The following is a 15164-nucleotide window of genomic DNA, read 5'->3' as shown; positions in this document are numbered from 1 at the left end:
TATGTATTTTCGTTGTTTTTCCTATCAGCCTACCTCTCTGACATGTCTCCAAACGTGATGTTTGGTCAGAAGGTTCCTTTGTAAGTGCGCATGCAGCATTAGCGTGCTGCCTGCTGTAACCTATAATTTCCTTCAGGATTAATAAAGTATTCTGATTCTGATTCTTAGCCCCCTAGCATGTAAGTTCACATTACCCCTATTTTACTCTCTAAAACAAATTCTAACATGGACTGGGAGCTGATGTAAAGTTTTCGTAATGCTTTTTCTGCCAAAGTGCTTTCTATCTAACATTCATACACATGTGTACTCCAATGGATGGATTTGGGGTCGCTATAGCTTAGGTGGCAGAGCAGGTCACCTACTAACCGGAAGGTTGGTGTTTCAATCCCAGTGTGCTTGCCAAATATCCTTGGGCAAGATACTACCCCGAAGTTGCTCTCTGATGCATCCATTGAAGTATGAATGCATTTGAATGTTAGATAGGTAGCACTTAGAAACAGCTTTGAAGAGAGTGCTTGGGTCAATGTACAAGTTGTGTAAAATGCTTTGATTATGTAGAAAAGTGCTATCTAAGAACCAGTTCATTTACTATTTAACCTTTGGAGTTCAACTTGGGCTTAGTATCTTGCCCAAGGATACTTTGGCACACTGGAAACACCAGACTCACTTTTTAAAAACAAACAACCCTTTTCTGTTTAACCACGCCTTCTGATGACAGAAGAACATTCACGTGGAAGATTTAGTTACAGTTATACGCAGTGCTGTGAAAAAGACTTTCCCCCCTCATTATTTATTTATTTAGCATACTGGTCATACATGTTTCACATGAAACACATTTTAATTTTCGACAAAAATAATAAGATTAAATACAAAAGGCAGTTTTAATAATGAATTATTTTACCAAGAGAAAGCCATCTAAACTCACCTGGCCCTTTATGGAAAACACAACCTAATAACTAGTTGTGCCACCATTGGCAGAAATAACATATAGTATGTATAATATACATGCCAGATAACTGGCAATGAATTTTTCACATTGCTGTGAAGGAATTTTGGCCCGCTGTTATTTGCAAAAACTTTTATAATTCAGCCACTCATAGGTGTTTTACTTCATACTATATAAAAATATCAGCTTTCATCACAACTGAAAAATTACACAGAAAAAGAGATACAGAACATAGAAATATTTATTGCCAGATGCAAACATAATTATACCAATAAATAGTATTTATTGGTTTAATCCGGTAACAGCGCTGTTTTATAGGCTAGGGATTTTAATATTCCATGGAAATGCCAATTCATTTTGTTTTATTCTTGATGACAGAGAGCCACCTCTTCACTTGATCACCTAATTACCCCGAGGAGCTGCTCTGAGTGTTCATTAAATGAGAAGGAGACGGAGACTATCCACTGCTTCTTTCATTTCAGCTGTGTTCACCTGTGTGAAAGCAAAGCACCAGACAGTCTGACTATGTTGTTGAAGTGAGGAGCACGTTGGAATGGAACCTGACTGGATGCTGATTTGTTTGACTAAAGACCACAGACTACAAACCAGAGAAAGGTTGAACCTGGTTCCTAGGGTGAATCTTAAAAATCTCAAAAACATTTTCCCATAGTATTAGTTGAAGATGAATGAAGCCAGATAACACACACCAATGAGTTAAACTGCAGGAATGTCTTAAAGACATAAAGACCTGGATGGCCGCTAACTTTCTGCTTCTTAATTCAGATCAAACTGAGGTTATTGTACTCGGCCCTGAAAATCTTAGAAATATGGTCTCTAAGCAGATTCTTACTCTGGATGGCTGTCAAGTCAAACCGAGGAGGAGGTGGAGAGCCCTGAGGCAAAAAAGTAAAAAAGACAGACTGGAGGGCGGAACTAATCTTGTGTCTGGGTTTCTGTCGGGAAGGAAAAAGAAGGCGAACTGAGGAGCAACAGGAAGTTGCCACTTTCGGGAAAAGCCCAGCAAAATTATTTCAATAAGTTGTCGCCAACATGAATATTGTGTGGAACTGAAGTATCTACAAAGCCAGGGAGGCAGCCGGTAAGGGAATGGTTGCTGACTATGGTAAAAGACTTTGAAGCGAGTTGCTAAAGAATCGCGGCTGCCGCTAGCTTACGTAGCATTAGCACTGTGCCGTGAGTTGGTCGCCTGTTTACGAGCGGCACCATTGTTTATTGTTGGTCTGCATATGGAAGACTGTTAATGCTTGCATATGGTTAAGAGAAGCTGGTTATAAATACTATTACTGCTCAAGTTCTAATGCAGATTGATTATTTAATTTAGCACTGTAATAGAAAGCAGTATTTCTCAAGGTGTATGTACAATTGTTAGTGAATTACATAATTTGAGCATTTAAAAATACTCAAGTAAATATTGTAATACAAAGCTTACGCACTGCATTGATGTGTTTAAAAAAGAAAATGTGTTTGGGATTGTTTACAATATTTGCAGATGTGTGATAACAAACATAATTTGTATTTTGGTTTTTTGGTTTGTATTTAAAGGTTTTTCACCTATGGCTGACTATGGCCGAAAAGAAGATTAAAGAAAAAGGAAAACAAAAGATCTGCCTGGTCATTGAGTGAAATCCAGTTAAACACCTGTGGTAGATGCATCAATCCCTTTCAAGCGGGGAAGCTGCACAAACTTAAAGAGCTTGACAATGGCATTACCTTGGCCTCCAGTAACACTGTGAGGAACGTCTTGACGACAATTTGTCCTTCAATGCATTTTTTAAACAAATATGCAGTTTTTTTTCTGCTTGCACAATATCTCTATCTCAGAGAGTGCTGAAAACTAATTCATACATGTATTACTTCTAGGCTGGACTACTGTAAATTAGTATATCTGTATGTCCTAAAAACTCCCTGGAAAGTCTTCAAAATGCTTCACGACAAGGTCTAGAAAGACAGAGCATATTTCTCATATACGGACTTCTCTTCGCTGGCCCCCTGTTAATCTAGAATCAAATTTAAAATCATGTCTGTGAAGGTTCTCAGTCATCCTAAAGGTGCCTATCAGTGGGCTGAGGATCAAAGCCAGAAACTTTGAAATGTTATAGATGACCGAGTTGATCGAGTTGACAATCGGTCTTATAGGTACATCCTGTTTATGTATCTTTGGTAAACCATACAGACTTGGTGTAGCTTCCCCTGGGTATAGCCTGTGGTATGAGGTCTGGTCTTGTCCTAACTGCTTCAGACAGTCATGCCCTCTTCCTGTAGCCACTTCCTGGGTCTCATTTCAGAGGCTCATGAGTATTTTCGTCACTGAGCAGTAACAAAATTTTCTCATGATTGTCTTTCTGAATGAGCAAAACTGTGTACCTGCCCCTTGTCTGCAGGAAGGATGATAATGTTGTTGTCATTACCAAGTGATGCGAGTGCCTTCCTCTCCTCCATGCTGATGCTGGATGCTGGGGGCTTTGCATTGTCGAGACAGGCTGAAACTTTCGTCCGTAATTGCTCTGCTTCCACGTCTACAATGTTGTTGTTTCGAATTGCTGTTTCACTAGCTGGGCCCACATCCTCATTTTAGGTTTGACTGCTTTGTAATAGGTAAAGGTGAATGTTTGGACATGAAATGAGCTGCAGTTTGGGGAAGGCCTCGAAGGGGACTGGCAGATCCCCAAAGAAGGCATCCCCTAGAAGCAGTAATAACTGAGCGATACGAAGGACAAAGACGTCAGCGGAAAAATTGGACTTTCGATTCGACTTATTTATACAGCACCGAGCCACAGTGACAGACGCCTCGAGACCCTGCAATGATGTCTAGAGGTAAACCCAACAACCATATGACCCCCTATGAGCAAGCACTTAGCAGAGGAGGGATGAGTGGCCGAGAACCTGGCAACTCTGTGCCGAAGCATAATGCATATTGTCACTGAGGGATGGAGAAATGGCGACTTGGTGCCCTTTTTGTGTGTGTGTGTGTGTCGTCTTTGCTGAGAAACTGGCAGTACGGTGGTAGGAAGCTTGCTACTGCGTTCGCGAATGGCGGATAGGGAAGAACCGGGGATCTAGTTGCCAATTTGCTTAAGCATTTAGCGAAAGGAGGGATGGAAACATCACGACGATGGAGAACAGTAGAGAGTATGGAGCTAGCAACAGATTTCCAGCTTGCATGAAATGGTGTTAGTAGGAAGGAGAACAGAGCTGATCTTCCCCCTGCTACCTGGTGCTGGCGGGTGGGTGGAGCTACGAAGTATGCGGTAGCTTATGCGGTTGGAGCTGCAATTTGTTTGGAAGCTTGGGTTTGGCATTGACGTCCGTCGACTTTTTCGTGACCCGTTTTGGAGCAACGTGAGAGGAGCTGTGAGTTCTGCTGGCGGGCGACCTCGCTGGTTTTCGCTTAAGTGGCGGGCGGCTGGAGTTACTTCATGACTGGATTTAGCGGATTAGCAGACCGTATGTCGGGTGGCGAGAAAATTGCTAGGAGGTGGTCAGCATTCGGTTTTTTGGAAGCACCGCCGTGACATTCAGTGTGTTTCTGGGATTGCCGGAGGAAAAGCGATGGATGCAGAGCCTTAGTAGTTGTTCGTCTGACACGCTGACAGACGAGAGGACGATTGTAGCGAATGGAAGGGTGAGTAAAATTACGTTACTCCTGAAAGATAAGCTGTGTTTAAAGGCATTCAGCAAGAATGGACCTTGTTTGCACGTAAACGAGAATGAACAGCTTGCAGAACTGGGGGATCCTATATAGATGACAACCGAAAGGAGCATGTTTGGAGGTGTGCGCCCGCTCCTGAAATTCCGTTACATAATCTCCAATTCTGTGGCACTAGTGAGATTTATCTCAGTGTCACAGCAAAGTTCAACCCTTTTACAAGGTTGCTTTTCTCTGCTTGGGTTACCTGTATGAGAAGTTCGTCACCCCCTTGTCCTCTGTGTGGCATCCCATACGAAAAAGAAATAGTAAAAACTTATATGTGATTACTCATGAAAGTGGCCACTTTCGCATTACTTTCATACATTGTTTTAGTAAGTATCCAAAACATACAAGTTTCATTATATAATTTTTCAAGGGATCTTATATCTGTTTTCACACTTATATGCTTTTCATACAAGTTTCACACAAGACAGATACAAACTTTATAAGATTTATATATATCTTTTCCATATGGGATCCTTCTCTCTGCTGGCTGCTGAGGACACTCTGTATTTTGCTGTGGTTTCTGACACACAACAAGTGAGTCAAACTTCCATTGTTGCCTGGGTTACAATTTTTTTTGCTGGGCCAGATGAGCCTTATCAGTGAATTCAAACATCTTTTGATGAGTATTCTCACCTAGCATTGTAAATCCGTGTCGGATCTGCTCCTCTTTGGGTTTTAGCATGTCAATGTTAAAATTTGTTTGTCTCAGCTGTGCGTTCTGGAGGATTTTAGTTGCCTGGAGGCCCTGAACTGAAGAGCTCATTTGCAGACTTTTAGGAGTAATCGTATTTTGTTTGCATCTGAGGCTGAATCTCAGCTGGTTCCTGTAATCAGCCTTCTTACATGCTGTTTGCTCATACTGACGAACTAGCTTTAGGGAGTTCTTGCCAAAGTGGGTTAAAATGTCTTGATGCATGCTCATCATCATCATCAAGGTAAGTTGGAAGAAATGTTTCATCATCATCCAGGTGACGTCTTCAGTCTCAGCTGACTGCAGGTTTCCCCAATCTTATAAACAGTACATTTGCATAATGACTGAAACCAGCCCACTGTAGGAACAATGGGCTGGGAGGTCAGTTCCTTGATCATTAATATGCAAATTGTCACGACCATTCATCAACAACCACTTATCATGTCCATGAGTACCATTCACAGAGATTTGGGAGTTGGCTGCAATCACAGCACTGTAAGATTGTGAAAGATGTACCCTTAGGCCCTTGGTTTCAGAGATGGTCTTTCCCTTTTCACATAAATGTGTACCGTAAACCTATGAATATGGATCAGTATTTAAAGTTTGACTCTCATCATCCACTGGAGCATAAACTGGGTGTCATCAGGACGCTACAACACAGAGCAAACACCATCCCCACAGACACAGCAGCCAGGGAGGCAGAAGAACATCACATCAAGAAGGCCCTGAGTAAATGTGGTTATCCCAGCTGGACTTTTGTCAAAGCTGGGAAGGCACCTAAAGAAAGCTCCAGCCGATCCAGGAGAGAAGAAGGACAACTGCTGCCTAAGAGAAAACCTGTAGTGATCCCATATGTGTCAGGAGTCTATTTACACCTACAGGCCAGTGGACACTCTTTCAATGATGAGGATGTAACATCCTGGGCAGGGAGGAACGCTGGTTTGAGGGCGGAGTCAAGGAGGCCATTTACGTGAAAGGGGAAAGACCATCTCTGAATGGAGCAGGGGGCCTAAGGGTACATCGGTCACCATCTCACAATGCTGTGATTGCAGCCATTCCCCAACTCTCTGCGAATGGTACTCATGGTCATTGATCATTGGTTGTTGATCAATGGTCTACGTCCAGATGAACAAAATCAATTTTGTGGGACTCCCTGAACAAGTTCCAGTAAGAATCACTGTGGCAGAAATCCACGAACACGTCTCCAGTATGAAGAGTTGGACAGCTGCAGGCCTCGACATGATTGGCTGACTGCAAAAAAAGCTGACTGCACTCATCGAGTGTCTGGCAGCACAAATGACCCAGCAGCTAATGGATGAGAAACACCCAAAATGGCTGACAGAAGGCCAGTGAGATTATTGAGGAGACTGGCTGTGGATACCGACTACAGAATGGAGCAATCCTCAGCCACCTCCTCTACATGAAAGACATCAAGCTGTATGCCAAGACTGAATGAGACATTGATTCACTGATCCAAACCACCGGGATATACAGCAATCACATTGGAATGTCATTTGGACTGCAGAAGTGTAGTCGGATGGTACCAAAGAGAGGGAAGGTAGTCAGAACTGAGAGGATCGTACTACCGGAAGGCAACATTGTCCACCTTGAGGACAACTACAAGTACCTGGGAATTCCACGGGCAAATGGAAACCATGAAGAGGTTGCTAGGAAAGCGGCACCCACCAAATACCTGCAAAGAGGCACTAATCATGGCAGCACAGGAACTAGCTCAAAGTATAAATCCATAGAGGGCAGGGTCTATCACATGAGACAAGACGCCATGTGCAGGCTGCCCTTGAGACAATCCAGCACATAACAGCAGGGTGCAAGATGCCAGCAAGCAGGGCATACATGGAACACCATTACCAAGTGGACAGCATAGTATACAGTAACATCTGTGCCGAGTATGGACTGGAAGTCTTGAGGTCAAACAAACGTTTGGCTTCACTGCTTTTTCGAGTTTTTGGTTTTTGCCTCAGAACTCTCCCAATGATGTCATTAAGAAACCATTGTCCTGGGTTTCTTAATCCATAACTCAATATGTGATGTCCTGTTTAAAAAAAAAATAAACCAATAATGCCTTGAGGGTCTGAATGCCAAACCAATGACTAATATTATTGAAGTTATGAAATATGTGGTGCAATCATGGGAATTATGTACACATTTCATACATTTCTTGCAACTGTGTAGTTACTATCATCTGAATGCTTCTGTAAAGATTAGATGTAGCAACGATTCTGTGGACAGTGCTATGTGACAATCCTGTGACTGTGTACATCCCAATAATTTTTTTTATGTAAGCCAGTGCATCAGATAACACTGTTTTCATAAATGCTAAAACATACTAGAACCTGGATACTTAGTAAAGTTCAACTCAGGTCAATTCAATTATTTCAAGGCACTTTTTGTATTCATTTGTTAGAATATTGTAAATATTATAAGAATAAAAGTACATCCATGGTTCTCGTGTGTTTGTCAGCTCAATAGTCTCAGGATCTCTGCAAACTACAGGAGATTAGAGAGTTATCAAGTCCTAAATATAGGCTGATAATCTGCATATTTTCCACAGACAGGAAGATGTAGATTGTTCATCTGGCTTCACCCATGCTGCAAACTGCTGGAGCAATTAACAGAAATTCAGATGATGCAGTGTCTTTGTTTCTGCCTGGATGATTAATGCTGAAATTCAGACAACCGGCCCAATATGGCTGCCCTCCTCAGGGGTGTAGGCATGTGCAGACGCTAGGAAAAATGATTTCCATATAAATAAATACACGGATAAATAATTTCTATTTATTCATATTCCCTTTCTTCTCGACTGCCTAAGCCTTATTTACATGCTGTTTCTGTCAGCTTTCCTGAGAGTGTGTGTTTTCTGTGTGAAGGTGCTGTGTATATTAAGGAGGAAGACGGAATGAAGAGCAGGTAGACGAGCATCTACCTCTTTGATGAGGGCCATGAAGCGGTTTCCAAAACGCCAGGGCTTGTGTCGGTTGCACTGTAATGAGCTGACAGTGATCTGCTGAGACTGCTGCACAGCAACGGCCACCACGTGCACAGCATCATACATCAGTGCAGCATCCGTCTGCAAACCAAGACAAAGAGGGAGAAACGATCATTAACTGGGAATACAGCACATGACACATTAGCTCATAACACCAGCAAAGATTTGTCCAAAGTAAGGAAAATATCAATATTGTGACGATCAAATCAACGCCTCACATCAAAGCTCACGTATAGATTTGCATATTTCATGCCATAGGCATCCCCCTGAATATTTTACTGCCAGTGTCTTATGAACTGATAAGAGACTTCTGAAAGCAGCTTGCAAGAAGCAATATATTCTGACAGGGGAAACAAAATATATATCTTTCATTTTCATTGAAAAAAAGATTATTTAAAAGCAACTCTAAATCTTGCTACTCAGCAGAACCTCAAAAAAAAAAAAAAAGCCACAACAAGCAGACAATTTGAGATACACAAACCCGGTGAGGTTTCCAGTAATAACCGAGTAATGAATTATTATGTGTTTACATCCAACTAAGCTGTTGTTATGAAGAAAATGTGAGTCATTTGCAAAATAAAAAATATGGGGAAAATTTAAAAAAATAGTTTGAATAATATAAAAAATAAATAAGTTATGTAAAGAAGTGGAAAAACGAAGAGTCCTACACATAACTAAGCTCTGACAGGACCTGACTCCAGCAGTTGGGAACATGACGGCTGAAAGCCAAACAACATTTCTGTTTTAAAGTTAGAAAGTTGAGCAGCCGTCGAGTAAGCAGCTGTCCTTTAAATGTGTATGATTGTAGCCAGGCTGGAACATATTGCAGCTCATAGAGCGCAAGAGGCAAGGCACATCCTACAGCTTTGGCCCAACACAGAGAGACAGCCTCATGCTCGTACACCACAATTTAGAATCAGCAGTTTACCTAACAAGCATGTCGATGAACTGTGGGAGCAAGCTGGATAATATCCATGTGCAAAGGCAGCAGCCGATGAGGATATTGAAATCTAACTGCTGTGAGTTTGACTTACATCAGGCACGTGAGGCCTGTAACTGAGGGTTTGGGTAATGTTGTCATGGTGTTACTAACAGAATCTCTTTTTGTTTAGTGATTTGATTTAATACAGATACAACAAACCATTGAAACAGTTAAATAAACGAGAAACAAAAGCTTGATATGACAAAAGATTCACAGACTGTGCGTGGAAGACGTTACCACCTTTATTTCTGTCAGTATATTCCTACATTGAATTCTTGACAGTCGGTCTAAATAGAAGACCACTGCTGAAGCTATCAGAAAGTGCCAGTCATACACACTTCACAAATGAAGCCTATAATTCTGCAGTTCCTTGCGAAAAAAAAAGGTTAAATTAACGTTTGTCTCGCTTGATTGAAAAGCAATCACAACAGCTCTCCTCAGTTGTTGCACAGAAATCATACCCTAGGGTGCTTGGGAAGGCTCTGTCCTACTGGAAAAAAACAACAACAAACCTATCAAACCTGTTATTTTCCCACATTTGAGCCCTGATTGAGCGTCACAGTGCTGCAGCTTAAGAATTCATGTGTGTTTTTGTTTGTTCATGTGTGGCTGTGTGCAGTTATATTCATATCCATAGGAAGTGTCCAGGGATGCACTTAAATCAATGATAGTCAGTGAGCCTTTCAAAATGCAAACTGGCTTGAGTGTGTGCCTGGAGGAGTGTGAGGTACTAATAATCTGTGTTAGAAGAAGGTGTTGAGGCAAATGGGAGTGTGAATTTATTTTAGTGTAGGTGTCAAATGGAGGCTGTTGATCTTGTGTGCTGGGGGTTAGCATACTCTAACACACTATTCTTCTGAAGAGTCAGGATGAGTATGATCCACTCTGATTACAGAACTGCTAATGCTTCACGTTAAATCAGTGCAGTCTAACAGCAAATGGGAGATAGTCAAAGAAACGCAACATATTTGCGGGGGTTTCTTGTTTTTCGACAGCATGAACTTTAAAAAAAATGCATTTTATTAAGGAAAATATTTTATGTATGCAGCACACGGGTTGTCAAAGCAGCGATGTGTCACTATGGCAACCAAGAATGAGTTTTAAAAGAACCAGCAATCATTGTAACATAAACCAATCGTTTTTTCTAACCCATACCAAGTTCTTTTAAAGCTGAAACCATTTCTAGTCTTGTCCATCCTGTGGGGGAGGAGGTCACTCCACTCTCTACCACTTCATCCAACTTGCTCCAGAATTTCTCGTTTGCCATCCAACCTGAAGGACTGAGAACATTCAACATCACCCCTCCGAGTTTAGGCTGGAGTCTCAGGAGTCTGTCTGGCACTGTCTTCATCTCTACAACACTATTCACATAGTCCTCGTTCAAGATGACCCACCTCACACCAGAAATGGATTCAAAGTGTCCTGTCATGGTAAGAAATCTAGATCATGTCAGAACTAGTGCTAGTGTCACTGTGCTTGGTATCCTGCACACACAGTATATCTATCTTCATCCTCTTGATCATGAGTTTCTCCCTTTACCACACATAAAAATTTAAACTCCCTACTCTTTCTCTCTGCCTTCTAACATGGCTTCTCCCTTTCTTCTTTCACTGTCTTCGTCCAATGACCTATGGTGGTCATTGTTAACCAGCGCAATTTGGCCATGTCGATGCTCTTCTTGACACAATCCTACTTACTCATGCAGGCCTAGGACTGGCACTTAGGAGTACACATATAAATAAATGATGTGTAAAAATCTGTGACATGTATGACTTCAACTTGTTTTTCCAGTGTGAGTGGTAAAATGATTCACGTGACCTCTCTGCCCTCCAAATGTGCACTTCTTCAGATTAGTGCATATCAGACTGGACAGATAAAAATCACAGGCAGGTTGTAGGTTTGTGTTCACTGGAACTAAGCTCAACTCCTGAAAAACAATCCCACATCAAAATTCCCCCCTGAAAAAAAACTGTACCATTGCAATGCAGTTAGACCAGTACCGTTCTACTGGCAACCACCAAGCCACCGGATTGTCAGACTTGTAACACCAGAGGACGTTTCCTCTCTGCACTACAGTCCAGTGGTGGCGTCTTTACACCACTGCGCTTTAAGGCTTGATCCATGAAAACCCATTCAATGAAGCTCTCTACACACTGTTCTTGAGCTCATCAGATGGCCACATGACGTTTGGGTTCTGTAGTGATTGGTTCTGGAGAAAGTTATAAGAAAGATATGTGAATGGCTGATTAGATATTTGGATTATGAGCAGTTGAACAGGTCTACGCAGTAAAGTGGCTGCTGAATGTATGTAGCATAAATTTACTAGAGCGACTTTATATCATTTCTTTGTTTGCTGATGCATATAGTTTGATGAGTATAATTTAGCTTTTTTCAGTTTCAACACTTTTGTAACATTTACCCTGTTTGTAGAAGCAGGTTTTTCACACCTGTTGCCATGGAAATGATTGGAATCCTGATATTCAATGATTTGTGTATATTAGGGGTGTCCAAATTCATGGGCTGCATCCTCCTGAGGACCTGTCCTTTGCTGTCTACGTGGGCCGGGTCCTCAGAAGGTCGGGTGGCCCGGAAGTTTATTCAGCTGTGTGAAAACCCCGGAGGAACCCACCCGGGGGATTAATAAGGTTTAATTTTATCTAATCTAATCTAATAACTTTAATCTCAGCCAAACCGATTTACACACAAACAAATAAAACACTGAAAAAGCCACACAATACGATTTTTAGGTTGTCTAAGTGACTTATATATCATGTTTAACCTGAGTAGCAAATGGCGGCGGTGGGTTTTGAGAACAATGTGCCGGGAGTTCACTGTTCTCGACGGCTCCAGTGACTCTCGAGCTCCCGGCTAGCTATCAAGCTGGTGGGTAACAGACGTCTCCGAAAACGTTGGAGCACTTTTGCAAATATGCAATATCTTGATAAACCAAGCAGATATTTGAGGTTTACAGAGCTACATTCTTGCCTGAAAATATGTTAAAAGTTTATTTTGTGACCCAGAAAGATTAATAAGAGCAATATTAAAAACTTAGTAGCGGCCGCCATGGTTGAAAACTGGCTGGGACGCGCTATGAATTCTGGGATATCGTGGGCCATGAAGGATACACCCGACCCATCCTTATAATATTCTGTCTGTAACTGCAGGCTTCCTGCAATATACTCTATGTACTTTGATATTTTGTGTACCTTGAACACAGCACTGCTAATGTAGCATGCATGTTTTTATATTAAGGAAGAAAGTGCCCAGAAGAAACCCGGACATTCACAGGGAGAACTCCACACATACACAGACATGCAGAAGGCATGCTATCCTTCAGTCCTAATACTGAAAAATGAAGGACGATTCAGATTATGTATTTAAATAATCTCTGGTGGCGTCGTCACTCTGCTACCTAAAAAACACATTTGTTTTTATTCCAAAACAACAAAGCCTGCCAGTGGGTGGAGAAGTGATACTGTTCGTGTATATGAAATCATAATGACCGTTCAGTGGGCTGTACCTTTTTAAATGGGCACTTTAGTCAACACGACTTTGTGCTTTTGAATGGAAAGAATTCAGCTCGACTGCCATTTTCATTGCAGGCAGTGTTCCTTTTAGTGTTGAGGGCAGGAGCTGCACTCTGTCATGATGCCATCTATTCTCTCTGTTATAAAGCACACAGGCCCAGAGGGAACTCATAATAGCAATGTGACAGCCTGTCAGTCAGTTACACCGTGTATGCTATATACAGGAGAAGTCAGCAGGACTAGAAGTGAACTTGTACAAAAGCCTAATCAAAGTCATAAAAAAGTATTTAATTTAAATGTGCTCTTAATTAAAATAAGAAGAAGCCAAATGCATTAAGTGGTGTGCAGGAAAGAGAAAAGATGAGCTGAGAATTGCTGGAGGAGTTCTGGCAGGAGAGGTTTGTGTGCCTCTCTGCTTCTCCCTGGTGCGAGCCTCACAAGTACCCGTCAGGCAGACTTGCAAATGATTTAGCAACACCGGCACTTCACTCTATAAACATCTCATTAAAATCAATTATGTCACTCCTGAATGAAATTACAGCTAAATGCTTTAAAAGCTGCTTTTCCCTTGTGTCAGCCAATATGAGCGTTAAACCTTACACTGTCTATTTTTCCACCTGTCTCTCCCTCTCTCATTCCATCTCTTTCTTTCACTCTGAGAGTTGGGAAGATTAATTAAATCTCCTAAGCTCAGATTGATTTCAACACTTTTATGAATTGTTAAAATACCCAGGTGGACTTGGAAGCTGCAAAGGTTCCCTGCACCCCAAGCCACCAACCCACCAACCCACATCCCTACTAAACAACCAGCTCATCAACATTGCCATGGAAACAAAATGGCAAGAAACAGCTTTCCCCACACTGGGGATGGGCTGATAATTTCCTGAAGCTTTTTGCAGACTACTCTCAGTAAATGCATGCTCCCTTGCAGGGAGGAAGAGAAGCTAACTTGAGAATAAAGGTTCATAACAGGGTTTGGAAAACTGGCATAACAAAGGATAAACGCACTGACTCACTGACCAGACTCAAGTGATGGTTAGAATTACACACATGTATTTCTCATATACCCCACAGTGTTTGAAACTGCTGACCTGATAATTGCCACTTAAAGTTTTAGTAGAGATTCACATTCAGATAAACACACACACACACACACACACACACACACACACACACACACACACACACACACACACACACACACACACACACACACACACCTATCTATCTATCTATCTATCTATCTATATATATATATATGAATTAATTTTGACTTTAGACTCTGTATACTTTCCACAGACTCTCTGAAATAACACTGGAACAGAGCCATGAGATGTATTGTTGCAAAATGTTCTATCACAACTGTATAAGCCGTATTGCATGTGACAGATGTTCAAACAATAGGAAAAAACAGGCAGAGGTCGATTCTATCCCTTCTTAACATTTCTCCACGGGGGACAGTGATGGATTTATTTTGAAGTTCCTCACAGAAAGTGGGACACAAAGCCAATAGCAAATTTCCAGAGTTGAGACTTGTTATACCACAAAAAAACTGATTCCTGAAGCAGTGAGGGACGGCTGTTGGAGCTGCAGCTTTGCTAGTCATGCAGAACGCTGTGGTCACACTGCTGTGGCTCTTGTGATTGAAACATAAACACCTTGAGATATAACGGGTGCACTTGGGAGCGGCACAGAGAACTTGGGTTTAGGGGTTTGTGTTTGTGTGTGTGTAGGAGGAAAGTTTAGCCCTCAACTAATGATCCAAGGCAGCTTAGTAGCCTCCCTCCCTCATTGCACTGTGACTCTTCAGCCCCGGCTTCCAGCTACTTGAAGGGATTAAAAATTGAGCATGTTTTGTACTCTTGGAATCTCTCAGAGGCCTTAGTCATGACTAGGTCACTCACAGCCATCAGCTATTTCTGCTTTTCTCAGCATTGTACACACAAGCTGTACTGATATGTCATGAATATTTGTATGCAGGGCACGAAGGATTGTGATGGAAAGAAAAATCAGGCAGTCACCTGCTCATTTCTCTGCTTGAGTCCTGATTCAACAAACACATTTGGTCATGTCCATGAAAAAAACAAAACAAATAAATACATTGTAACACGTCACAGGGTTATTACTCCTTAAGCAAAAGACAGTTAACCAACTCCTGGAGTTTATTAAACTCACGAGGGTCATATAAATGTAATTAGTCTTGGTCTCTTTAATCAAAACATCATCAACAGCATCTATAGTCAAAACAGATGTGACAAAACTGTTTAATTACAACCAGGTAACATACTGGGATGGC

General features: G+C 41.6%; 1 protein-coding gene across 4 annotated transcripts in view; it reads right to left on the bottom strand.

Annotated features, from left to right (window-relative positions):
- Nucleotides 1–15164, bottom strand: part of LOC120719346 (glutamate receptor ionotropic, kainate 2) — a 330887-nt gene that overhangs the window by 125946 nt on the left and 189777 nt on the right. For all 4 annotated transcript variants that reach the window (XM_040008464.1, XM_040008466.1, XM_040008467.1 and 1 more), the window contains exon 8: nt 8297–8440. In XM_040008464.1, coding sequence (XP_039864398.1) covers nt 8297–8440 — 144 coding nt within the window. The remainder of the gene's footprint in view (nt 1–8296; nt 8441–15164) is intronic.

Source organism: Simochromis diagramma, unplaced genomic scaffold (genome assembly GCF_900408965.1).
Source record: "Simochromis diagramma unplaced genomic scaffold, fSimDia1.1 OVJJ01000313.1, whole genome shotgun sequence".
NCBI classification, from domain to species: domain Eukaryota; kingdom Metazoa; phylum Chordata; class Actinopteri; order Cichliformes; family Cichlidae; genus Simochromis; species Simochromis diagramma.
Note: the sequence above shows the minus strand (reverse complement) of the source record. Positions and strands in the feature narration are given on the sequence as shown.